Here is a 25,274-nt window from a genome sequence, read left to right on the forward strand (position 1 = left end):
CACAACTTTCAGCCAGAGAATGTTACCACACAATGTCCCACTGCCTCTTTTTCTATGCCTCAAGAGCCATGGGAAGCACTTATGAGATTCTTCTCTAGAATCCAACACAAACACACACCATCTCTCCTAGATGTGAGACGTCTCATAAGTGACACAGGGCCCCTTTTTTTGCCCTGCTCACCAGTACACCATCAGTGCACGGTACCTTGCACTTGAAATTGCTTTTGTAAACAAAACTGTCTTTTTTTTTTCACTCTTTCTCTTGTAAAGCCCCCCCCCCCCCCCCCCCCCCCCCCCCCCCTCCAGTGCTCCAGCAGCAGTGATGCTCCCAGATGAAGTGAATGTTTGTGAAACATGTCAGTCGTCGCTCTGTGGACACTAAACTAGACTGCGCACGGTGTTAAACTATCTGAGCCGGCAGCAATACCTTCTGCAGTAACGAAGCTTTAGCAGGCAGGCTAAGTTCCTGCCCGCACGTCCAAACTAAGGTACAGGATGAGATTGTGAAGGGGTTAGGGGATGGTTTTTCTCTCTGATGACGGTGGCGTTTTTAAAGTCACCCCCCCCTCATCCCTGTAAGGTGTGGATAGCGCTTCTTGGCCTGGCAGTGGGTGCAACGGCCTATAACAGCAGCCAGCGGGCCTGATACTTGGATGTTCTGCCAGGTGCTAGTACATTGTTGTACATTAATCCTTCACTGCCCGTTCAGCAGCCGTTAGCAGGAAGGGAAAAGCCGTTCTACCTAAAGACTCAAGCACATTCCACAATATATCTATTGGAGACACAGGTGAGACTGAAACAGATTATTTTTTGAAAGTAGTTAATTCACACTTCTTTTCTTTAAGGGGGGGGGGGGGGGGGGGCAGTTTGATTCAGGGCAGGTTATAAGAGGGAACCAGGTAATGTAGTCGGAGGCCCAAAGCTTTTTGTGTTTTCTCCTCTAAAAAGCACTAAACAGTTAAACCACAGAAACCCCTTTGCCTTGCCGCATAGCTATTTATTATTTCTGGAGAAATGTACACCTTTTAATGTAAATAGTTCTCAGAAAGAGCTCTATGTCTATCACCAAATGTATTTATTAGATATCCTAAATATATAGATGAGTCTATAGAAAAATATTTAGTCATAGCTTATGTTCTTTTTGTGTGTTTTATTGAGAGTTTCCTACAACGTAGTTGGTTTGCACAGCAAAGTCAATCCTTAGAATATTTAGAAAAGTCTCTTGTGCCTCGAGGCGTTTGTGTCTGTTCAATTTGGCGCGATCCCCCTAGGGCAGTTTCATCGGGCTTCATTTTCTTTATTGTCATTTATAAAACCCGTCCTGTCCTCTTATTGGTGTGGGAGATGAGGGAACAAATATACTGTAGAAAAATGTGAATTAAAAAGTTTTAAAAGCATTAGAGATGCACCGATCAGAGCTGCTACAGATTTGCGGTTTTATTCGGAGTTTTATCTGCTAATTTCAGTGTATTTCTTTTAGTTTTTGCTGAAAAAGATGAATTAAGGTTCAGATTGTCTGAAAGTACTTCCCCATTGTGACATTTTCCTCTTTAAAAACAAAATGGCAGCCTCTGCTATTGGACTCTGTACCAAACGGATGTCGATTTGTTTATTCCCTCAATGTTATTTTTTTATACCTGCTTTCAGTGCATCGAGTGGATCCTGTTTAAAACTTTACATTTCAGGTTGGAAATCCTTTTTTTCACTACTAAAAACGTGAAGCTCTAGGCTGCTTTTTAAAAAGTAAAAACAACTGATTTTACATTTAAGTTTGAAAAAAATCTTTAATCCTAAATTGGGTGTACATTATTATCTTTGACAAACCTATCTTAGGACAATCGGAATACAAACTATTGCAAGGGAAAAAAACACATTTTATTTCAGTGATCCATTCACCTTATCGAGCACTTAGATAATTACTTGAGGCAAATGGTCAATTTGTGTGGATGAAAGGGAGACAAAGATATTTGTTTACAAAACAAAATGGAAGTAGGGAGGGAGAAACTATGGGGCTTTGGTACAGAATATAGATACAAGTTGATGGATGAACCTGAAGCCGTGAAAAAAGAAGAAAAGAAGAAAAAAAAGAAAATTGCATCCAATCCCCATGCTGCTAGATTTTATTTTTAGGCAGAAATATTTTCAGATCAGTCATGCTTTGATCCTCTTCAGATTAAAAGAAAAATTGGCAGATTCTGAGCTTTGGCCAACGGACCGGTGCATCTCTAAAGATGGAAACTTGCTTGTCAAACTCTAGGAGGCAGCGATCCAACCCCCTCCCCAAGCCGTCTGCATCGCCCCGCACATAGAAAGCTCGGAGAACGCAGCGGATGGCTTTGGTATTGGTTCTGAAGTCACAGCGGGGGGAGGGGCTCAAAACTATCTGAATGTACACCGACTCTGCAGTGTAGCGGCGCAGAGCCAAAGAAAGCTCCCCGCTCATGCATGTTCTACTAATAAAGCTCAGCTAAAGCCTTAAGATGGTACACCAATGGACAAAAAAGAAAAGAAAAAAAACACAAATAAAATGACAAAAAAAAAAACTAAAATCTGAAAAAATCTAGGTTAGGATTGTTTGGTCTGTGAGTGTGGCATGCTGCTTACTTTAGTCATGTTCAACCCTTTTAAAAACGGAGAGGAACTGTGGAGCCACGATGTCAGGACAATAAATCAGGAGTAGGTGTGAGTGGACAGGTGTGTTCACCAAAATGCAATCCTTTCGGCGTGTGTGTGTGTTTACTTCGTCACTGTCTTCAGAGAGAATTTTATTTAGGGGTGGGTGGGGGCAAAAATAAAAACCCTTTCTAGGAATATTTTGACTCCTGTTTACTATTTGAATGATCATCCCCCCCTTCCCTCCCTTTTGTCCTCCACACATAACCTTTGTGCTTTCCACCAGTCTGCCACAGTCTTTTCTTGATGTCTCCATTAGTTTGCAGCACGGCTCCCTCTCTCCCTCACACGATGCATCCCTTCCCCCACCCCAACATGACACCACCGGTGCTCTCAGCATCTGCCTTAAGAAGCCGGTGTTGAATCTCTCGAAGAACAAGCCTACAGTGAGACCAGTCGTTTAAGCTTCAGGGAAACTCCTTCCCTGCATCCAAGGTGGCTAACCATGCCTTAAAACGGTAACAAAAGTACGACCCAACACAAGTAGAGTCACGTGTGAGTGCTGGTATGAAACAGAAAGGGATCATAGTTCTCATTCCTTTTCATCGTGACACACTTGTTGCATCACACAAGCATTACACGCAGGAAACGCAGACACACACCGTGTCAAAGCTCCATCAACATCATCTGCTACCTTTCACTTCAGAAAGGTCCCATGTCTATTTCCTGGGTAATAAGATGATCTCTGCACTTTTTAGAAATTGGAAAAGTTGAATTTTTCTCTTCTGCATAAATCACTTATGTTGGGTCACAAAATGCCCTCTGACAATGAATTGTGGAGCAGCAGTTTATATTTACCAGTGATAATAAAGAAACTATTTGAAACCCTTGTTTACCCACCAGTGCCTCTGTGTTTTTTACAGCAATAAACCTTTATGTCCTTAATAGGATGAGTAAAGGTTCAGGAACCCATACTACTTGTTTATAATGGTCCTAAAATATATGGGTGACAACACTCATTAAGGACAGATGAATACAGCAGAAACCGGATTACAAAGGGTAGTTTTAAAGGTTGATATATAAACTGAATTTCTGGAACAAAGCAGAGATTTTCACTTTTTAAAATGTTCAAATGAAATCATAGGTTCTTACAAAAGTAATGTATTTCAGTTTTATTACATTACAGCCACAAACGACGCTGTGCTTTATTGGACAGACCAACAGAATTATTTTTAAAGTAAAAAAGGATATGATATGGATAAAATTATTAAGATGTGTGACGGGATCCTTTCTTCCTAAGTTCTCAGTATAATCCAGAGCAACCAGTTGCCCACTGAAGCCACAGTACCTGTAAAACATTTATGCTTACTCAATTTGCAAGATAAAAACCAACAGATTTACATATTAGTGATCAACAGAACGATATTAGACCCGTTTGAAAGATTCTCATCAGTATGTCCACTTTGACCATTTGTTCTGTTTCAAAGTAATCTGTTTACCAAATCACAGATTTGTAGGGCTCCTCTATCTGACTCCAGCTCCGTAATCACTGTAAAACATGGAGGTGGAAAAAGGAAGGGGATTGAGCATCCTTAAAAGGGTCTCAAACCTCATCTTGATGTGTTTAACTACAGAGGGGTGAGGAGAGTCTTTCTGCTTTTTAAAATTTCCAAACTAGATCTCATTGTTGGTTTCAATAACATTTTTTTGATATTGTTTCAGTCCATGCCAAGGATTGAACTTAAAAAGCCAATTTGCATGTAGTTGTTAAGATGCTTGTGCAACCTGAATAAAAACTCAGCATCTTGATCTATTCCTGCTGGCAATAATAGACTTAGACTTCTTTATTTGTCATTTTGTATGCACAGAGTGCATACAGAACGAAATTGCGTTACATACAGCTTATGAACGTTGCATTGATATTTCAAATGGCACGAGTTATACAAAAAGTGCTGCAGTGGTCAAAGTGTGTAAGCCAGTGATCGATCAGCAATTAAATATTCAGTCCTATAATGTTTAAAGCAATTCCCTTTCTCTCAAAGTTCTTGTCTCAATATGTTTAAAATACTTTGATCACACAAAGCTTTAGAAAAGGCACATTTCTAGTAGATGAGAAATCAGTATTTAAATTTATAAACATTCGATACCTTCAGCACAGCGTGGCTGAAAGACAGGATCTCCCTTAAAAAGAGGCAGTTCATTGGGTGGCCATTAAACATTATTCTATATTTTCTAAAATATAAAAAATGGTAAAACTTTCACAATTTACTTTGGATTAAGATCCATTAATAAAACCAGAAGTGAAATCCAAAGTGAATGCATAGGAAGTCACTGCTTGCAGAATTAAGGTTTGATGGGCACAGACGACACATTTACTGTAAACGATCAGACGCCAAAATGATCGTGATGTAGAACTGTTTGCATTATCTAGTGTTAATATTTAAGCTTTAAGGAAATTTTCTATGGAATGGGTCCTGCTCTGACTCGTTATTATCTTGACTTAATTAGAAACTTTGGATTTTTTCAGCTATGTTTGATCAGGCTGCCATCTGTCACAGGCAGAATATTCCACTGTGATAAAAGCCACACAGAACCAGACTTTGAAATGTCTAAACTAATTATTTCTGGAAATGAAGGATACATAGGAGCAGTTTGAACATGACTATAACTCAAAATACCTGCAAACAGCTCAATTTAAATAGTCCAGGAAGATATATTTACTTTAGATCTCAATATCTCCCTACTGAAGTTTTAACAAATCTTGCTTTTTAAATAAGAAAAAAAAACAACTTTATGGTTCTTATTTTATCAACAGTACAAACCCAGCCAGGACCAACATTCTTCACATGCAAGGTTGGAAAGCTGTGCAAAAGTTATCCCTATGTCTTAGAAGTGCCACACCAACAGTTTTTGTTGTTACCATGAGTTTGAACCTGGGTTCACACAGTGGAATAAGCTTACTAGCCTAACTAGATCTCACCTATGTTGTCATGTCTTGAAGGAGTCGTCACAAATTCTGCCCAAGGCATGTTTTCTCTCTCTGCTGGGAGATCAGTTCAGTGATTTGTAAAGTTTAAATATTAAAATGATCCAAGACAAACCACTTATTGCCTTCTGTCAGCGGCGCTCATAATATACATTTTACATTGCAAAAACTGATCTTAACAAGAAAATATGTCTTAAGTGCATTTGTAGGTAAATACCGGTACGATGATCTGCCAAAGTGACAAATATTTTTGCCCTGATAGTAATATAACTAGATATGATGCATGAAATAAGATGTAGAGTTGTTTTTAACTGCAAACCACCTTATTCTTTAAATGGTCATGCTTATCTGCTGAGATCTGGGAAAAATTAACTTAATTCAAAAAATACTGACATAGATTTAGTGTAGTGAATGTTTCCAATACAGCGGCCATAAGAAAGGCCAGGACCTGTTTTACAGGCACTGTCCCCAGTTGGTCCCTCCCTAGAACCACCCAAGATTACTAATCTGAAACTGCAGATTATTTGAATTAATGCATCAAAATCCAGCAGAATTTCTCTGCATTCATTTAGACATAAAATCAATCAGTGGAATGCAGCTTAACATTAGCATTTCTGTTGAATGTATTGACATAGCCTTATTTAAAGCGAATGTGCTTAAATAAAAGGTTAATGAAAGCATTTTATGAGCAAATGTATCCAGCTTCCTTTAGCTCCTCCTGTGGCCTCATTTGTCTGATTTGTCTCGTCTGGAAGGTGACCCAGAAGCTTTGGCTTCACCCGCGTGTACCAACCTCACCAATGATGCATTGAACCCCACTCGTACAATCCTGCATTATTTTCCACCCACTACACAATTGTAGTTTAGTTTAGTAAGAAGTTTAGTTTACTGTTTTAGTTACCTGGGTATTTTGTTCAGTTTCAGCAGTGCTATGTTTGCTTGACCTCATAGTTTAGGCTAACAGAATTTCAGGACCAGTCATGGTATTCAATGGATCAATAAGCCATTTATCAACAAAACACTTTGGTCTGATAATCTATAGAGGACTACTAATATGCTAACACCATCTTCTCTTTATCTGAAACAAATATAGCACAGGCAGAGTAAACTTCATGGATTACATAATTAGAACACATAACTCTGCCACCTAGTGTCAGGGTTCTGCAGTTGGAGGTATTTATATTGCTTTCTTATTTTTTCTTTTTGTATTATTAAAACCTATATTAAAGATTTTCTGTCTGGATTGATAATAATTAAATTCAATTCAGTTTATTTATATAGCGCCAAATTCACAACACATGTCATCTCAAGGTACTTTACAGTTCAACCAGATCATTCAGTCAAATTGATTCAAAGTTTTTTTATCTAAGGAAAACCAGTTGATTGCATCAACTCATTGAATCAAATACAATCCCTCACACTAAGCATGCTTGTAGTGACAGTGGAGAGGAAAAACTCCCTTTTAACAGGAAGAAACCTCCAGCAGTACCAGGCTCAGTGTGAGCGGCCATCTGCTGAGGCCGGTTGGGGTTCAAGGAGACAGAAGCAGAGACACAAAAAGCAGCTGTAAAAGGCGGCGCCGTCCAGGAAACACACAGCCAGGCAGAAGAGCGCTGAGCCAGCTCCCATGCCATATGTTAATACAGATTAACATATAGCAAAATAAGAGACTTTTAGACATGATTGGCAGAAAATTACATTAAAGTATAGTTTTAGCAAAATAATATAAGTCATTGTTTTAATTTTTGGGTGTAGCTTGTTCTAAACATCAAAACCAGAAACATTTTTCTTAATGGTGCCCGTATCAAAACATCTCAATCTAAAGTCCTTCAGCATCTGTCTGGTTGTGGTCAGTATGGTGGACACTGCGTTCATCTTTCCCACTGCAGCAGCAGGTTGAGGATAGCAGAAACCAACTTGCTTAAGAAATGGATCCACAAACCCAGTGCCTCATTGGAAAAGTTGCTGGACTCTATGATGCTAGTATGAAAGAAGAGGATGCCGTTAAAGCTGTACGCCATCTTGGATTGAGTCTCCCACAAAATACAGGAGCGAGTTTAGTGGAAGGCTGGTTTCCACAGAGCGCCATTGGATGGCATAACTAACCCCTAATGTTCAAAACAGTCCTATGAGGGAGTTTGGAAATGCTTTATTCCAAAAACAACTTTGCCATCTTTAATGTATTTCTACATGCTAAAAATTTTAGCCAAAGAAGTTTTATTTCTGAAGCACTTAACGATGTGCCAATTTGGTCAGTGGTTGATGCGACATAGATGTAAGGATATTTATTTTCTACCAGAATTAACCTAGAATTGTGGATGGGGATCTTTAAGAACCTTGAATTCCAGCAGATACAGTGAGTTAAAGAGGTTTGTTGAAAAATGAGAAATGTTTAGGAACGTTGGCAGGAAAACTGGTAGCAGACTTGAAGAGGCAGATGAGGGCAGAAAATGCTGGTGACAGGCCAACCTGACAGAATGCAGACCTGAGGAGGCAAATGATGACTGAACAGAGCAGCAGCAGGCGCCAAGCAGACTCGATGCAGGTAGAATAAACAGGTGGCAGGCAGAAAGAGTCCAGGACCTGAGCAGAGTCAGAGGCCGATGAGAATCCAGAAAGAACAAACCAAGCACAGGAACTCAGACAGACTGGTGGTGCACACAGACGCTGAGGAACCGGTGAGGGCAATGTCAGCACAGGAATGCTGGAAGAGGCAAACAGAATGGATTCAGGAATTAACACAGCTCATTTTGTGAAAGGATGATACGTCAAAATAGCAAAACTTCCCAAACTGCAGTGTTTGAACTTTTAAAAAAGCTGTTTCAGAATTAGATTTTTAACATATTCGGTTCAAATATATCCTAGTTTATTATTAATCCTGGGAAACGACTTAGACTTGTAACCAAATATTTATTGTATGCAGAGAAAATCACTTCATCAAAATGGAAATAAGACCCTAAAACAAAACCTAACTTTCAGTCATTAAGCTGGGCATCGTTTGATATTAGACCAAATGGGATGCTGGGCTGTGTGAACTGTTTGATTTGGACTTAAAGCCACGGTCTCCAACTTCTGTTTATAAAACTGAAAAAAGGTTGTTATCAAACCACCTTTAAAACAAACCATGTTGACTTTGATTAAAAATGTACAAACATGGTATGAAAATAAGAGTAACTATCATCTAAAAAAAATGAGACAGATTATTGAGAACTCCCAAACCAATGAGGAATGTAGAAGATAGATTTCCCAGTTTGAGTATGTAGGGTCTCCCATATGTCACATCCTAATTATCAAGTCATTCAGTCTTATCAGGACTTTAACACGTGTGGCCTCAGAGATGTAGGTGTTGCCTTTAAATCAAGCCTTAACGTTGTAGCATCATTTATTTTATTTTTTTTAGTTTCTTCAGCACTAGCTGCTCGTTTTCTTTTTACAGTAGGCTGACAGGAAAGGGGGTATGAGACAGGGGGAGACACATGCGGCAAAGGACCACAATTCGAACCCAGGTCGGCTGCGTCGAGGACCAAGGCCTCTGTACATGGGTCATGCACGCTAACCACTGCGTCATCTGCACGCCGTAGCATAATTTAAAACAAGCTATAAAAACCTGCTCTTTCCATTTTAGGAATGTTCAAATGATATAATATAACATTGCTCCTATTAGAGTTTCTTATTCCGGCACTCATTACGAAGACACTAAATCTGTATTTATAGCTAGGAAATAAGTATCATCTGATTTCATTCCTTGCACTGGTACTGCAGTGTAGCCTAATTCAGCATGGCTACATGCCTTGACAATAACAGCACAATATGATCATCCTTCAATGCACTTCATGGCTCAGATTAAGGCATGGAGAACAGAAAGAGAAGGTGAGTGCTACAGCAAACAGATGGACATGTCTGCAGGGAAGAGACAATAGATCTCAGGGGGCCGGATTGAAGAGACCACATCACACACCTGCAGTCCGTCCAACGCAGAACAAAAGCAGCCGACAGCCTGTAGGGAACAAGTAGGAAAGCTCTTCAAAGAAGCGCTCACTTAGTGCTTGTGAGGAGCACCTGGCACATCAAACCAGCTTCAAAAGGAGCAGGGTTCAGGAAGAAGGTTTTACCACTGGGTCTCTCTGGAGTGCTGACATTTCTGAGTTAGTGGAAGCCCTGGATTCTACAAAGCTCTCTCCACTGTTACACTATCTGATTCTATGATATAGGGACACATTTTTCAGAGGGAAGTTTGGCGTCTGAAGTGTAGGAGTGGATCTGTAAAACAATATTATCACTCATCAGCCGAGTGAAAGCTTTGTTAACTTGCATAGTTATCATTAGTGCAGGAAGCACAAAGCTAGCAATAGGTTCAGTGGTGTGGTTCTTCCTTGCAGAGGTTTGGAATCCAGATCCAGCGGTGGAGAATCCAGGACCAGAAAGTAAAAACCCTGTTAGGAGATTAGTCTCAACTATTTGTAATGTCAAGATCCACAATGCAGACTAATTACCTGAGAATCTAATAACCTGGTTAAGTGAACAGAGTAAAGTAAAACAAAGCAGGGTTTTTACTTTCTGGACCTGGATTATCCACCTTTGTCCAGATCCAGAGTATGAAAACATAGATTAGTTGCAGTGATTTGCATTTTTAGCCCCACAATATAGACATGGACTTCATAGACATGGACTAAAACTGGTAGTTGGTTCCACAGGAGTGGAGCCTGATATCTAAAAGATCTGCCTCCCATTCTACTTTTAGGAATTCTAGGAACCACTAGTAAACCTGCAGATTGAGAGCGAACTGCTCTGTTAGGAACATAAGGAACAATCAGATATCTGATATAAGATGGAGCTTGGCCATTTAAGGCTTTATATGTGAGAACGAGAACAAGAAAAAACTGAAATTGATCAGATAGATAAGATTTAAACCAGATACAAGTCCATTATCTGAGACCATGATAATAACATTAGCAACCTTCACCAGAGGTGTTTCAGTGCTATGATGAGCTCTACAGCCAGACTGAAACTCTTCAAAAAGTTCATTATGGTGTAAGTGATCTCACACTTCTTTGGCAACTACTTTCTCAAGAATTTTAGATAAGAAAGGAAGATTGGATATAGGTCTATAATTGACCAAGTCACCTGGATCAAGAGACAGTTTCTTAAGCAAATGTTTATTAACAGCAACCTTAAAAGCTTTTGGTACATATCCCTGTCACAGAGATAGATTAATCACATCTAAAATAGAGAAGGAGATCAAAGGAAATACTTCCTTGAATAACTTGGTTGGAACTGGATCTAACATACAAGTTGAAGACTTAGATGAAGACAATAATTTTGCCAAATCTGAAAGTTCAACTGTATCAAAGCAGTCTAAACCCGGTTCAGATTCTACGGCTGCCTCAAATGCTGCCTCACCTTCCAGAGATAAACCATTCATAGATAGAGGAGTACTAATAATTAGGGCTGGGTATTTTCGCCAAAGTTCTGAATAGATTAAATTTTGATTCAATCTGTTTTTACAATAATGAAAGTGGTTCAACTGTGTTTCAAAATACTCATGTATTTTTTTTTGCTGTCACATTAAACACAATGTGCAAACTTGTAAATCAGACAGTTTAAACTTGAGATGTGAACAAAACTGTCTCATAAGTGCAAACTTGTTTGTGAAAAGTGAAAAAGTGAAGCCTCACTCGAGCAAGCGGACGTGACACAGCGGGGACAAAACAGACATGCATGAGCTGCATCATCTTCACTGCACAAACTATATTTGGAGGGTTGTCTGTAACAACCACCGAGTGTTTGCTGGTCAGTCCCCATGTCTTCAGTCAACCTATTGGCTATATTTGCAGCTGTCTGGCTTGAAGTAATCTTGAGTGCATCTTTCCTCCTCATTTGAATGTCAGCATCAAGCATGTCACTATAAAACTAATCGATCTCATTCCCTAGACATCGATTTTGCAAAAATGTAAAGGAATTGATTTAAAATTGATTAAATTGATTTTTTTTACCCAGCCCTACTAATAATCTTATTTTCAATAAGATCAATCTTATTTATAAAGAATCCCAAAAAATCATAATTTCTAAGAGCAGGTGGAATGGACGGTTCAACTAAGCTATGGCTCTGGGTGAGTTTGGCAACTGTATTAAAAATATATCTAGGATTATTCTTATATTCCTCCATGAGGAGCTGCATTTTCTAAGGCAGTACACAGAGAACTAGCAACCCCATCAACACATTCATCAACCTGTAAAGGGGAATAAACTAAGCTTTTGCACTCTGCAGCACTGCTCAGCGACACAGAGGAGAGATAAAGTGAAATTGATTCTTTAAAATTTATAACTGCACTATCTGATAATGATCTGCTAAAGTGGAAACTTATTTTGGGGGCGGAGAACTCTGATAAAGTAATCCTGAAAGTTATTAAAAAGTGGTCAGAGAGGACAGGGTTGTAATGAAATGTTGTTATTTCTTCACATTCTATGCCATATGTTAGCACAAGATCCAAAGTATGAAGATGAGAATGTGTGGGACTAATCACATTTCTAACAAATCCAAGATAGCATTAAAGGCTGCTCTTAAGCTATCACCTTCAATGTCAGCATAGATGTTAAAATCCCCATCTATGATGACCCTGTCAGTATTTAATACCAAATTAGAAAGGAACTCCGAAAACTCATCTAAAAATTCAGGGTAAGGACCTGGTGAATGATACAAAGTTACAAAAAGATGAGGTTTTCTAAAGAGTTGTAATTATTAACTGCCTTTGGAGAAATCAGTAAGTCAGACTATATATATGATCACCAGAGAAATAGAGGCCCAGATCTACCATACCAGACAAGACACCAGGTGCAGACTGTGAAAAGAGGCCCCTGAGACAATCCAGCACATACAGTAACTGCAGGGTGTAAGGTGCTAGCAGAGAAAGTTTACATGGAGCACCATGACCAAGTGGCTGGAATAGGTTACAGGAACATTTCTGCAGAGTATTGACTGGAAACCTAAAGGTCAAAGTGGGAAACATCCCCAAAGATGGTAGAGAATGACTGAGTCAAGATCCTGTGGGACCTCCAGATACAGATGGACCGAATGGTAATGGCTAACCAACCGGGCATCGTGGTGGTGGACTTAAAACAAAGGAAAGACCTTGTGGTTGACATAGCAATACCAAGTGACGGCAACATCAGGAAAAAGAAACATATGAAACCAGAGAAATACCAGGGGCTCAGAGAAGAGCTGGAGAAAACCTGGAAGGTCAAGGCATCAGTGGTGCCTGTGGTCATTGGGGCACTCTGGGCAGTGACCCCTAAACTTGAGTAGTGGTTACAGCAGATCCCTGAAAATACATCAGATATCTTGGTCAAGAAAAGTGCAGTTCTAGGAACAACAGAAATACTACTCAGAACCCTCAAGCTCCAAGACCTCTGGTAGAGAGCTCGGAGGAAAAAAAAAGTCTGTGAATTACTGGGTTCACAGTGCCCTCTAGTGGATTTAACTGATACCTTGTGACTCTGTAAACAGTGACCCAGACTTTAGACTTAGACTTACACAACTTTTACTGTCGTTTTGTATGCACAGAGTGTATACAAACCGGAATTTCGTTTTTTACAGCTTTCATGACATTTCCATTTCTTAAAGAGCAGCAGTGATAAAATGTAAACATTGTGGGAGGAAAAACATGTGCAAAAAGGGCATTGATGTGGAAGTTCAGAGCATTAATATATATGGTGCAATTATGCAGTGTTTTGGTTTGGTGTTATCAGTGTGATGCAGAGTCTGTGACATGATTTAGAGTTTTGTCAACAGTTCAGTTGTCTGATGGCGGTGGGGAAGAACTTCTGCATAATCTGCTGGAACTGCATCGAATGCTGTGAAGCCACTTCCCAGAGGGCAACAGGGAGAATAGTCCATGGTGGGGTGTGAGGGGGTCATTGAGGATGTTACGGGTTCAGAACACACAGTGCTGGGATGAAATGTCCTTAATGGAGGGAAGAGGAGCCCCGATGATGTTCTCTGCTGTTCTCATCACTCTTTTCTCATCTTCTTCCAGTCTGCAGTGCTGCAGCCTCAATACCACACCGTGAGAGAGCTGGTCAGAACGTTCTCTGTGGTGCTTCTGTAGAAGGTGGTGAGGATAGATGGGGGAAGGTGGGCTCTCCTCATCCTCCAAATTCTCCAGGAAGGAAATGCGCTTTTGTGCCCTTTTGACCAGTGAGGTGGGGTTCATAGTCCAGGTGAGGGTGTCTGTGATGTGCACCCCCAGGAATTTGGTGCTGCTGACCACTTCTACAGCTGAGCTGTTGATGAGCAGTGGAGCATGGTTAGACCAGTTCTTCCTGAAGTTGGTCATGATTGTGTAATTCATGTATTGAATATTTACCCAATGCTAAAATGGCACATTAATACACAATAATAATAATTTTCACACTACTTAAACAATGGCATGTCCAATTCATGTATTCAGTCCCCTCTGACTTTGCTAAATAAAATCAAGGAACACCAATTCAGGTCATGGACTCCTCCTGTTTAATATATTGTCCAGTAAACGCAGCTACTCTCTGAAGGCCTCGAAAGTTTGTTATAGAGGATCTGTGAACAAACAGCATCATGAAGACCAAGGAAAACAGCAGGGGGAAGTTTTGGAGGGGTTTATTAATTATGTTATCAAACAATCCCAATACACTGAAGATATCATATTCAGCAAAGCATCTGCAAAGAGAAAGAATATGACACAACTCTAGATCCAATGCATGTCTGTCCACCTTTACTGAAAGGGCAGGAGAGGAGGACAGCAGTGCCTTAGTGGAGCTGTACAGACCAACAAGTGAGACGGATGAAACCAAGAACTGGCCTTTTGGTAGTAATATCAAGAAGAAAGAGATTTTTAAAGAAAGTCATTAGAAGTCATATCTAACATTTACTACACAGAATATATGTAGAACAATGAGCTCTTGGGAGCATTATGCTGTGGGAAAGTTTTTCTTTTCTAGAAACTAGAAAGTTGGGTTCCAAATCCCTTTATTGTGCCAGAATGGGGAAAGTTGGCTGGAGTTGTTGGAGAAATAGAAGGCGGTCCTGAGGTTTAAGTTTGTTAGCAGCTGCTAAAGACTCAGGTGTGGATTCAAACTCAATTATCCTAAATATACAGAAAGAGCAAAATATGAATGATATAAATCAAAAGTGATTCCAGTGTTAGAATGGCCTAGTCAAGGGCAAGAACAAGTCCAACAAGAATGATTTTTTCACCTCAAAGTGTTTTTACCCTCGTGTTTAGGTATTTTTTCCAATCCAAGCGGTCTACCTTCCCTTAACCCCTTGAACCCTACGGACCCACCGGCGGGTCCAGCTGCTACGTGACCTCGTAATTTTACCAAACCCCCAGTATTGATGTAAAAAACATATTTGGCACAGTTTGGTGACATTTATGGATAAATGTGCCAAAATGACCTCTCCGTCTAAGAAATTTTGTCACTAATACCATTCTAAAATAAATATGATTCATCTGATTGAGTCCACATTTTGTATATTTTTACACAACATTTAGATTTGAAAGTCTGTACTACTTTTTTGTGCTATAAATAATATTTTGGTAGTGTTTTGCAATGTTTATTTCAAAGAAAATTTTGGCGAGGTTCAAAAAATGCAAAATATTTTGTATTTTGTCCCTAATATTTCAGGCAGGGTCAAAGCTACAATGGTGCTGACACCAGAAAACCATTCTATGACATCTTACCTTTACAGACGTACCAAAAGTTTCTTCTTAAATCTAATAGCTTTGTGGGTATAAGTTATTTACTTTTGTGTGTTTTTGTCAGGCAGAAATTTATTTATACCCCCTTAGGGTGTAAGAGGTTAAGACATTTTGAAATGAATAACTATTCAAAGCCTTTGTCTGCAGTTTTGCAGAAGTGTCAAAAACGTATTCATCAGCTGTGCATAAAGTATCTCAGTCGCTGAATATAAAATGCCTGATACATTTTCAGACTTTTATTTTTAGAAATATTAAAACTAATTATGATTTTTATTTCACTCCACAATTCTCACTGTGAGATGTAGAAAACTGACAGTTAAATTGTATTTTTAATAAAAAAAAATACAGCTTGTTAAAAATTACTGTAGGCCTACTATTATGTCAATAGGACTGAGTTTGCTGATGTGTTTATTTAAAAATCACTTTAATCTTTTCAAGCAACAAAGAAGAGCTGGAATATAATGAGAGAAGTCACTGTTACAATTCATCCTGATGTTGCTGTATCTAAAAGATGTCTGATAATATCAATGTCAATCAATCAATCAATTAATAGGTAAAACATAAACTGATTGTAGGAACAACCAACTGGAAGAACTATTAAAGAGGGCTCACTTTAAACACAGGAGGGATTCCCTGGGAATACATGATGGAATAACTGCTATTTTTACAGCATATTCCAGTAAATATGTGTTTTTCACAATACTTTGCTGTAAAACAACATTTCTCTACCACTAAGGTGACAGATGCCAAGTGTCATTCTTTTTCTATTGAATGCCAAATGTGACCATATTTTGCATGTGGCAATAAGAGCTGTCAGTGTTTGACCATAGGTTATAAGTACAGATGTGCTTTTAACGCGATCTTAGCGATATTTTTCACATAAATCCCATTATACAATGAAGACGGACAATTTTCAGGCGTGACAAAATGTGAAAAAAATCCAAAGGCTATGAATGCTTTTAAATAGCTTTCTATACCTTTTTTTCCACCGCCAAGTGTCTTGTAGTTTTAAATATGCAGCGAGGAATGCGATTTTCTAAATGATTTCTTCCGTTTTGTTTTAAAATAAGGCAATAACGATAAATTCAGGATTTAGTGTCAAACCGCACCGTGGAGGATGTTTGGAGGTGGCGAGGCTGCAATCCTCGGAGCGGTGGGGGTCTTCTCCTCATCACACAGGGGCGTGGTTCTGCTCCTGCCTGGATCAGGACCAAGGCCAGCGCAACATTTAACAGCGACTCAGTACCATCACTTCCTACAGTTTACCCATAATGTATTATATCATATATTTGTTTATATATATTTGTAATATATTTTATTTATTTATTTGTTTATTTATATGTATATTGCTATATATATTTATTTTAATTTGTGCCTTTAATATTCTAGGGTGATGGATATGTGACTTAATTTTAGTGCTCGATGATTAAATTACACTGTAATTTAATGTTTAGTTTCTTTTGCACCCTGTTTTGAGTTTTTGAGCACAATAAATCACCAACACCCGTAACCCGAATGAGCCTGGATTCTTGGAGGCCAAAGAACCCCGTCACAGTGACCCAAATCATCACTGTTAGTTATTATATAGAAAATTAAATCATTACTGTTAAATTGTATGTATTGTCCAATTGTTTATTTGAATTCTTATTCCGGATTAGATGGAGACATACACTAGGCTATATCAGCCCCACCAAAAATATTTTTCACCAGCCGCCACTGAATTACAGTCAATTCACACAAAAGTGATTTCAGTTTTAATCAGGGATTGTGTTTTACAGAAAAACAAACAAACAACTTGCTGAGACTTTTCTCTCATTTCGTTTAAATTTCTTACTTTACGAGCCAGACCAACATATTTCAGAGTGAAGGTGCTGAAGGCGACTGGATGCAGACTGCAGCACCATCACACATTCTGGCTGTGCACATCGATCCCATTTGGTATTCTGCAGGGCTAGCAGAGAAAACTGCAGCGGCAATGGGCAGTATAGATTATAGGTAGCATATAAATGTTAAAAAAGTAAAGAAAAGATGTTAATTTCATTGGTAATAATATATGCTGCAGGTAGGAAATGAAAAATATGACGGGTGCAAACAGAATTTTGTGCATAAAACTTGGGCCATCACTTTAAATTGCTCTTTTTATTTTTGAGCTGCAGTGTGGAAACGGATGAGGTGCGTAAGGTGTCTCCCAGGAGGGAGAAGGCTTTCTGCAAAAGTCTGCAGGTTTCCCCCCTTCTCTGTTGTTGCTGCGTCAAATGATGCGCCGCAGAGCCCTGACTATAAAAGCACCAGTCCGGGCCAAACATCACTCGCATCTCACTCTCTGTCCCTCCCGCGCACTCACCATCACACACCTCTGAGCTCCACACACACACACGTACGCACACAGTTGAGCTGTCTTTCTCTCCTCTTCCCTAAAGTAAAGGAAACATGAGTTACTCCAGCGACATCTACAGCAGCAGCTCCTATCGTAGGATCTTTGGAGATGCGCCCCGGTCAGGTCGCGTAGTTCTGGGCAGCAGCAGCCCGTCCCGTCTTCACTCCTCGGGTTACCGCAGCAGCCACCGCACTTATGGCTCCCCGTCTGTGGTCTCCTCCACCACCTACCGCAGGACAGCGGCTCCCGGTCGCACCTTCTCCTCCATCCCGGACTCCGCCATGGACCTGACCCAGTCCACCGCCGTCACCAACGAGCTCAAGATCATTCGCACCAACGAGAAGGAGCAGCTGCAGGGTCTCAACGACCGCTTCGTGTCCTTCATCGAGAAGGTCCACAACCTGGAACAGCACAACAAAGTCCTGGAGGCCGAAGTAACTCTGCTGCGCCAGCGCAACAACGAGCCGTCGCGCCTGCACGAGCTGTACGAGCAGGAGATCCGCGAACTGCGGGCGCGCGTGGAGGAGCTGACTCACGAGAAGAGCCAGATGCACCTGGACTGCGTGCAGATGAACGAGACGCTGGAGCGCGTGAGGGAGAAGCTGGAGGAGGAGAGCAAGCTTCGGGAGGAGGCGGAGAATGCCTTGAAGGGCTACCGTAAGGACGTGGATGACGCCACCCTGGTGCGCCTTGAGTTAGAGAAGAAAGTGGAGTCTCTGCTGGATGAGATCGCCTTCCTGAGGAAAGTTCATGAAGAGGAGCTGCAGGAGCTGCAGACTTCCCTACAGGCAACTCAGGTAGACATAAGCAGAGCATAAAAGCATCTAAATGTGGATGAAAGGAACTAAAAACTCCCAGTTCCCTACTTATACACGCTCCTCTTCCCATTCTCACCTCGAACCCTTCACACACTGAGCACTGCGCACGGGCAGATTGATGACTCTGCGGTTTGATTTCAGCACCACGCGCTATTCCGTCCGCTGCTGAGCTCATGAACTACCCTGCAGCACCGTGCACTTCATCACGCACCTGCCTTGTCCAAATATCTAACTCTAACAATCGTTAGTCCTGTTTAACTGACTAATAGAAATATCGCGTCCCTTTAATTGAATCTAGTCTCGTTTATGTCTCTTAACGTTTAAAAGTTTTTGGCCCCATAAAAATACGTATTAATAGAGGTGAAAGGGAGAGAGAAAATAAAAGGCTGTGGTGCAATCCATAAAAATTGCGCATAAATTCTAAGGGTGTGGTCCTCCTCAGGGACAGCGGGACAGACAGTGTGGGCCAAGCGACAGCAGCACAGCTCAGAAACCTAAAGGTCGAAACACTAAATTAATTCCCGGACACCCACATGTGTGAAAAATATTCAAACTTCAAAATAGTTTTTTTTTTTTATCACATCATTGACTTATGTTAAGGCAGACTGTAAAGAGAAAATATATCTTATATGAATATTCTGGCTATAATGGTTGCTGGGTAGGTTTGTCTTGAGTACACTCAGTGTACTCAAGACAAACCTACACTGGTCTGCAGGGAATAGGACTGACATGAAAGATACTGACTGCAGCTTTCTGCAGCAGAGGAGCCTGAGTCAGCAGTCCATTCATCTGTCCCGCAGCAGCTCAGTGCGCTGAGCCAAAATCGTGCATCTGTAAACACAACCTTCAGCAAGGATGCCTCATTATCGTCACATAGGTGGACATTATCATTAAGGGCTGGTGAAAAAAATATTAATACAATCTAAATCTTTCTGGGATTATTTTTCTACAAATTTATGACTACAAATAGAACACATTTTTTTGATAATTTTGATTAAAAACATTATTTTGTTAGCATCCTCCAGAATGATATACAAATTATTTTAAACAACTTTACTTTCATAATGGTTTACCTAACTATGTAAACCTCAGGGCGGCACTATGACGTTTAAATGTTTTAGTTTCAATAAATTGATCAAACCATTAGTAGGCTAGTTTTTGATCAATTTATTGCAATTTCAATGTCAATAATATAATTAGCGGTGATTTTAGATTTAGTTTCTTAATTATAATTCACCACATTAGTTTAAATGGAATAAGCCCACAACATAAAAAAAAAATAAGGGTATATAACAGCCTGAGGCTGAAAACCATGGAGCAGTCGGTTGCAGTAATGTCTGCCTGATGCAAACAGTTCAAAATGTTCAGCTGCTCTGAAACAGAAGTGACCTTGTCTCCCTTCCCTGTTGTCTAAAGTGATGTACAGCAGCTCAGTGGTAGCTAACCTAGCAGAACATCCACACTGGTTCAACAAAGCTGAGTACTAAAGAAATGTGTATTGTCTGATTTCCTTCATCAAGGTGTCAGTAGAGATGGACATGAGTAAACCCGATCTGGCTGCAGCTCTGAAGGACATCCGGGCTCAGTATGAGAACCTGTCAGCTCGGAACCAGGTCCAGGCTGAGGAGTGGTACCGCTCCAAGTTTGTCACGGTGACAGAGGCTGCTGCTCGCAACCAGGATGCCATCAAGCACTCAAAGGAGGAGCTGAGCGAGTACCGTAGGCAGGTGCAAGCCCGCACCCTGGAGATTGAGGCCCTAAGGGGCCACAATGAAGCCCTTGAGAGGCAGATTGCTGAGATGGAGGACCGCCACAACAATGAGATCGGAGAGATGCAAGTAAGTAAATTATGAAATATGCAAGCAAGGTGAGATTGTAAAGAGTCAAACACTTAGCAATAAAGACCAAGAGAAGAAACATTTTAATAATGATAATTCTCTTAAGATTATTGTTTGGGGGGGGGTCTGATTTTGTTCTTTACCTTTGGTTGTTTCTGTAGGACACGATTCAGCAGCTGGAAGCTGCTCTGCGAAGCACCAAGGGAGAAATGTCCCGTCATCTGCGCGAATACCAAGACCTGCTGAATGTCAAGATGGCCCTGGACATTGAGATTGCTGCTTACAGGTCAGGTTATTTTCCAAAAGAAAATATCAGAGTGGTAGACAACCCATAATAACCATAGTTTTAATAAACTAAACTTCACATGATTTCTTCATTTAGGTCTTCTGTGGCTTTTATTTCTAGTTTTAAAGTAATGGAAATCAATTAGGTTGAAATTCTTCAACTAACAGGTAAACATGATTACATTCAAAGAAGTGCAATTAAAATAACAGAATATAAAAATACTTACTTTATATAGCAGCTAAACTGACCTAAAACAACCTTGATGCACTTTGAACTTTTAGGAAATCATTGAAAAGTAAACAGTTGCGGCACATTTTCTTTTAGGGATTTGGTTTAACAATTATGGACCATCGAAACTGAATTATTGCTGAATGCTTGTTAGTTCTTCCCCCTGGGTGTCATACAACGGGACAGATGGGCCCAATATTCAAGGTGAGACAGTCAGTAGGAAAGTTAAAAACGTTTATTAACAGAAAAATCAAACAGACAATACAGAACAAAAGCGCTGAATTGTGTAGCTATGGACCTGCAGGGACTGCAGGGGGCAGGGCACAACCCATGACTGACTCTGGTTACACTATTCATTCCATCCTCCCTTAAGAGGTGCGATCCAGCTGATGAACTGCCAACCAGACGCAGCGTCCGTCGCCCAGAACTTGCAGGAAGCCCATCCAGGTCAGGGGAAGACAGAGTAGGTAGGAACAGTTTAGGAATCCAGGACACCTACGATCTATCAGAGATTCCAAACCAAACCAGAACAGAGGGATCCAGGCTTCCAGGAATCCTTAGAGCATGATGGCATGTTCGGATTCAGACGGCTCCAGAAGCGCAGAGATGCAGACATGCAGAATCCAGTAGGAGTCCAAGGATGGTTAAGGCAAACAGATTAGATGTGGACTAACAGGGCCAGTGGGTGAGAGGGAACGGAATCAGGAAATCAGAATCACTCTGGAAACGCTAAAACGCTCTCTCCACTGGTTAGGGAATTAACTCGCCTGAAGACAAGGGCTCATAAATAATCTCCTACTGGAAACAGGGACATGAACCTTGGAAATAACTAAAACTAACTAAACCAATGGACAGGACAAAAACACAGGCCAAACAGGGAACAAACAGAAAGCAGACAAACAATGATCTGGCCCCGATGGCTCGGGCTGAGCCGAATATAAAGCAACAGACCCAGGTGGATGAGATGACTGATAATTAGAAAACCGGGCAGAGCTAGGCAGGTGAGTGAATTGAATGAGCCATCAGGGCAGATCATGACACTGGGAACTCTGAAAGAATCGAACATTCATGACCTGAGGAGTCTAACTCACCAGTATTTGAATCCTATATAGGGCCAAACCCATTCAGTGCCTTACAGATGTATTTTTAAATGTTTATTTTCACAAACAGGGAGCTAGTGACGACAATTAATAACTTGTAGAGTGTTCTCCAATATTCTGGCGTTGGATAGGGCAAAGCATGCAGCATTTGACAGAAAACAATAAATTTTGTTATTAAACTGCATTAGTCTAACACCAAGAGGTTGTTCACATTTAACTCTGACTTCATAGCAACACTGAAGATTTTAGCCTCAGTTAATACAGTTGAGTTCTACTTTGCATCTTTAGACCTAAAATAACAATTCCTGTCCTGTTTGCTTTGAAGCGTCTACTTACAGGTATTAGAGACTCGGCTCTGTATGGGAGTGGTATGATGTGTTGATACAGAAAGATCTTTGTCAACATTAGAATATGAAGAGATCTTTTAATACCATATAATCGGATGTAGGTTGAACATTTTCGTATTTATATAAAAGTATCCCTAGAATATTGCCTTGTGGAATCCCACACTGAGTCATTCTTCTTGCATATTAATACAAAGTAAATGACTCAAAGCAGTCCCGGCCAATCCAGAAAGATTTCAACAAATCTGGGACACAGTCCTAGTATGTTATGAGTATGTTGTGTCAAATACGTCAGCTGAGATGTTATCCAAGTTTTGATGCATCGCTGTTAAGATTTATGTCTTTTAAAACTTACCTGTGCAGCCTCAGTGTTGAGAAATGGTAAAAAATCAGAAGGAGTTTGTTTGTTCATAGGCGGCCTTATCTAAGCTTGCTATGTAATAGAAGAGGCGATAATTGATTATAATAGAGACATTCTGATAACACTGAATGCACTATTTTCAAAATGATAATTTTGCTTTTACCTTTTTAGCCATTAAGTCAGACAAGATTGATTTAGACAACTAATCTGATATGATCTTACAGAGAAAAAAAAGGATTGGACATTTGAGATGTACTGAGATGCAAAATTTGTCAAATCCAGCCAACAAGGAGTCTTTTCCTTTGCCCTCCTCATCTGTAGTCTCTCTGTCTTCACAGGAAGCTGCTGGAAGGTGAAGAGTGTCGCCTGAGCTCAGTGAGCAGCGCCATGGTCCACTCCGGATATTCTGGACTGTCCTACACATCGTCGGCCCGTGCCTACGCCCTCGGAGCTTACAGGAAGCCCAAGCAGGATGAGGAGGAAGAGGAGGCAGGAGACGAGGAGGAGAAGAAGGAGGAAGAAGAGGAGGAAGTAGAGGAGGAGGAGGAGGAGGGGGATGAGGTAGAAGGAGAAGAGGAAGATGAGCAGGAGGAAGGTGAGGGTGATGGAGAGGAGGAGGGAGAAGAGGAAGAGGAGAAGCCAGCAGAGAAGGAGAAGGAGAAGAAGAGCTCCACCGGGAAGAAAAGCAAGAGCTAAACTGCTTGTGTCATCAGCAACATCAATAACTCATCTCACATCCCACCAATCACCTCTGGGTCTGCTTCCTATTCATATCATCTCTGTGTTTCCAATTACTCGCACACATCAGCCCACTCCAGATGCCCCCCGCCTTCACACCTGTCAGCTCAGATGGGATCACTTTAGACACTGTCAGATGGAGAAGTAGAAATAGCAAGGAATGTGTAGTAATCACAACAGCAGAGCATTTCAAATATCAATGATCCAGTGATGCTCTGCTTTTACATCTCTGATGAACAAAAGGCTAGCATGAATCCCACAAAACAGAAAGCCGATCAAAACGTGAATGTTTCTTCCTGCGATATGTGCCATTGAGGATCCATTTTTACTCAGAAGAGAGCAAACCCACCTCGGAGGTAAAAATATAGTCAGCACACAGACTCTGAAGATAAATGCACAGATCCTGGAGCATGAGAAGCAGCCTGTCCAACTTTTATGGTGCTATTTGATTTTTACATAACCAAGTTGGGGAGTTCGTTACATGAGGAATTTTATTACAGAAAACAGCCCAGTCAGCTCATTTCTGAATGCAGATGTCAAATTTAAGGAAGGAAATTTAGCTGAACATTCTGGTGAGGAGAATTTTCCAACCTCACATTTAAAATTCTTTCTCATTTCAGTCCATTTAGTCCTGCTGTCATTGTGCTTTTATTTGCTGCAGAATTGCAACCTTGATCTTCGAGAAAGCGTTTTGTGCAAGTGTGTGTGAGGCTGTGTGGTGTTGAAAAGGAGCGGTGCTGCCACTTCTCTGGGCAAAATGCATCTTTATGAATGAAAATGTAGAGCTTTAACTACTGCTATGTGTATTTTTTGGGAGCTATAACCAATCCAAACCTTTGATTGATTCATTTGTCAAAGAGTTCCTTTCATATGTCATTGAAAAAATCATGTTTTTGTTTCTTCTCATGTAAACACAGCAGCACCTTTGTTTGACTTTCTAGGAAAAGAATATTGATGGATGCTGGGTTTTATGATGTAGAGTCATTAATAAGGGCTATACTCACCATATCTTTCTTTAACTTTGCCCTGAAATGTTTTGATTGCTGCTGTTCCTCATTTTGTTCTGGTTTTGTTTTTGACAAATGAATCAAGCAACAGGTCTGAATGCATGACCTGATACCTGGAGCTTAAATAATGGCTGATTCGGAAAGATTTTGCTCGATATGTCTTCAATTAAAGAGAAATTTTGATTAAAAAGATATTTGCCTTAACCACAAATGAAAGTAAATAAATCTCACTTGTTCCCGGTAAGACAGGAGTGCTGACACTTTCCAAATTCTGCTTATACAACTGTGATTGTACATGCTGTTCCTTCCTCAAAGCCAAATAAAGACATTTATTAAACAAAACATCTCTTTTCTCTTTGTGGTCATAGCTAATTAAAAACAACAATAGAATTTAAAAGTTTTAGTTTAAAAAAAGTATTTCTTCGCATCGACATTATTTAAATGCCAAATTAAATCACAATTGAGTAATTTAGTCTTAAAACGCTTAATTCTTTACATAAAAGGGGGCTAGTTGCACCCTAATATAGGTGCACAAAAGTATTACTGAAGGCTATTGCAGTTGCAACCATAATAGTTTGGCTTACATACACATAATACGGGAATCTTCACAAAGAAAAAGATACATTCAAAATTGTGTGATTACTCTTATCACAGCACAAAGGAAGATATTTAAAAATGAGATTCACATCTGTGAAAACCGAATCTCTGAGAACTACAGACCAACTTTTCAAAGTCTAACTCGCTCCAAAAAACTTTTTTTGTATTGAAACTGTATTAACAGAGTCTTTGTTCATCGTTGTGTACCATAAAAAAGAAAAAAAGTATAGAAAGAGTTTTGAAAACA

General features: G+C 40.2%; 1 protein-coding gene across 1 annotated transcript; it reads left to right on the plus strand.

The window, feature by feature from the left end:
* Nucleotides 1–17,628: 17,628 nt before the first annotated feature.
* Nucleotides 17,629–24,772, plus strand: zgc:65851 (uncharacterized protein LOC321113 homolog). Its single transcript, XM_038303653.1, has 4 exons — nucleotides 17,629–18,507; nucleotides 20,049–20,366; nucleotides 20,528–20,652; nucleotides 23,024–24,772. The coding sequence occupies exons 1-4, from the start codon at nucleotides 17,764–17,766 to the stop codon at nucleotides 23,379–23,381; spliced, it is 1,545 nt and encodes a 514-aa protein (XP_038159581.1). The 5' UTR covers nucleotides 17,629–17,763; the 3' UTR covers nucleotides 23,382–24,772.
* The last annotated feature ends 502 nt before the right edge of the window (nucleotides 24,773–25,274 follow it).

Source organism: Cyprinodon tularosa, unplaced genomic scaffold, assembly GCF_016077235.1.
Source record: "Cyprinodon tularosa strain WSP-4 unplaced genomic scaffold, ASM1607723v1 ctg515, whole genome shotgun sequence".
NCBI lineage: Eukaryota > Metazoa > Chordata > Actinopteri > Cyprinodontiformes > Cyprinodontidae > Cyprinodon > Cyprinodon tularosa.

Excerpts from the sequence above, each read along its gene's own strand:
- zgc:65851 (XM_038303653.1), top strand. The coding sequence starts at position 17,764 with ATGAGTTACTCCAGCGACATCTACAGCAGCAGCTCCTATCGTAGGATC. Across the intron at positions 20,367-20,527 it reads ATGAGATCGGAGAGATGCAA|GACACGATTCAGCAGCTGGA; the intron begins GTAAGTAAATTA and ends TTGTTTCTGTAG. Across the intron at positions 20,653-23,023 it reads ATTGAGATTGCTGCTTACAG|GAAGCTGCTGGAAGGTGAAG; the intron begins GTCAGGTTATTT and ends CTGTCTTCACAG.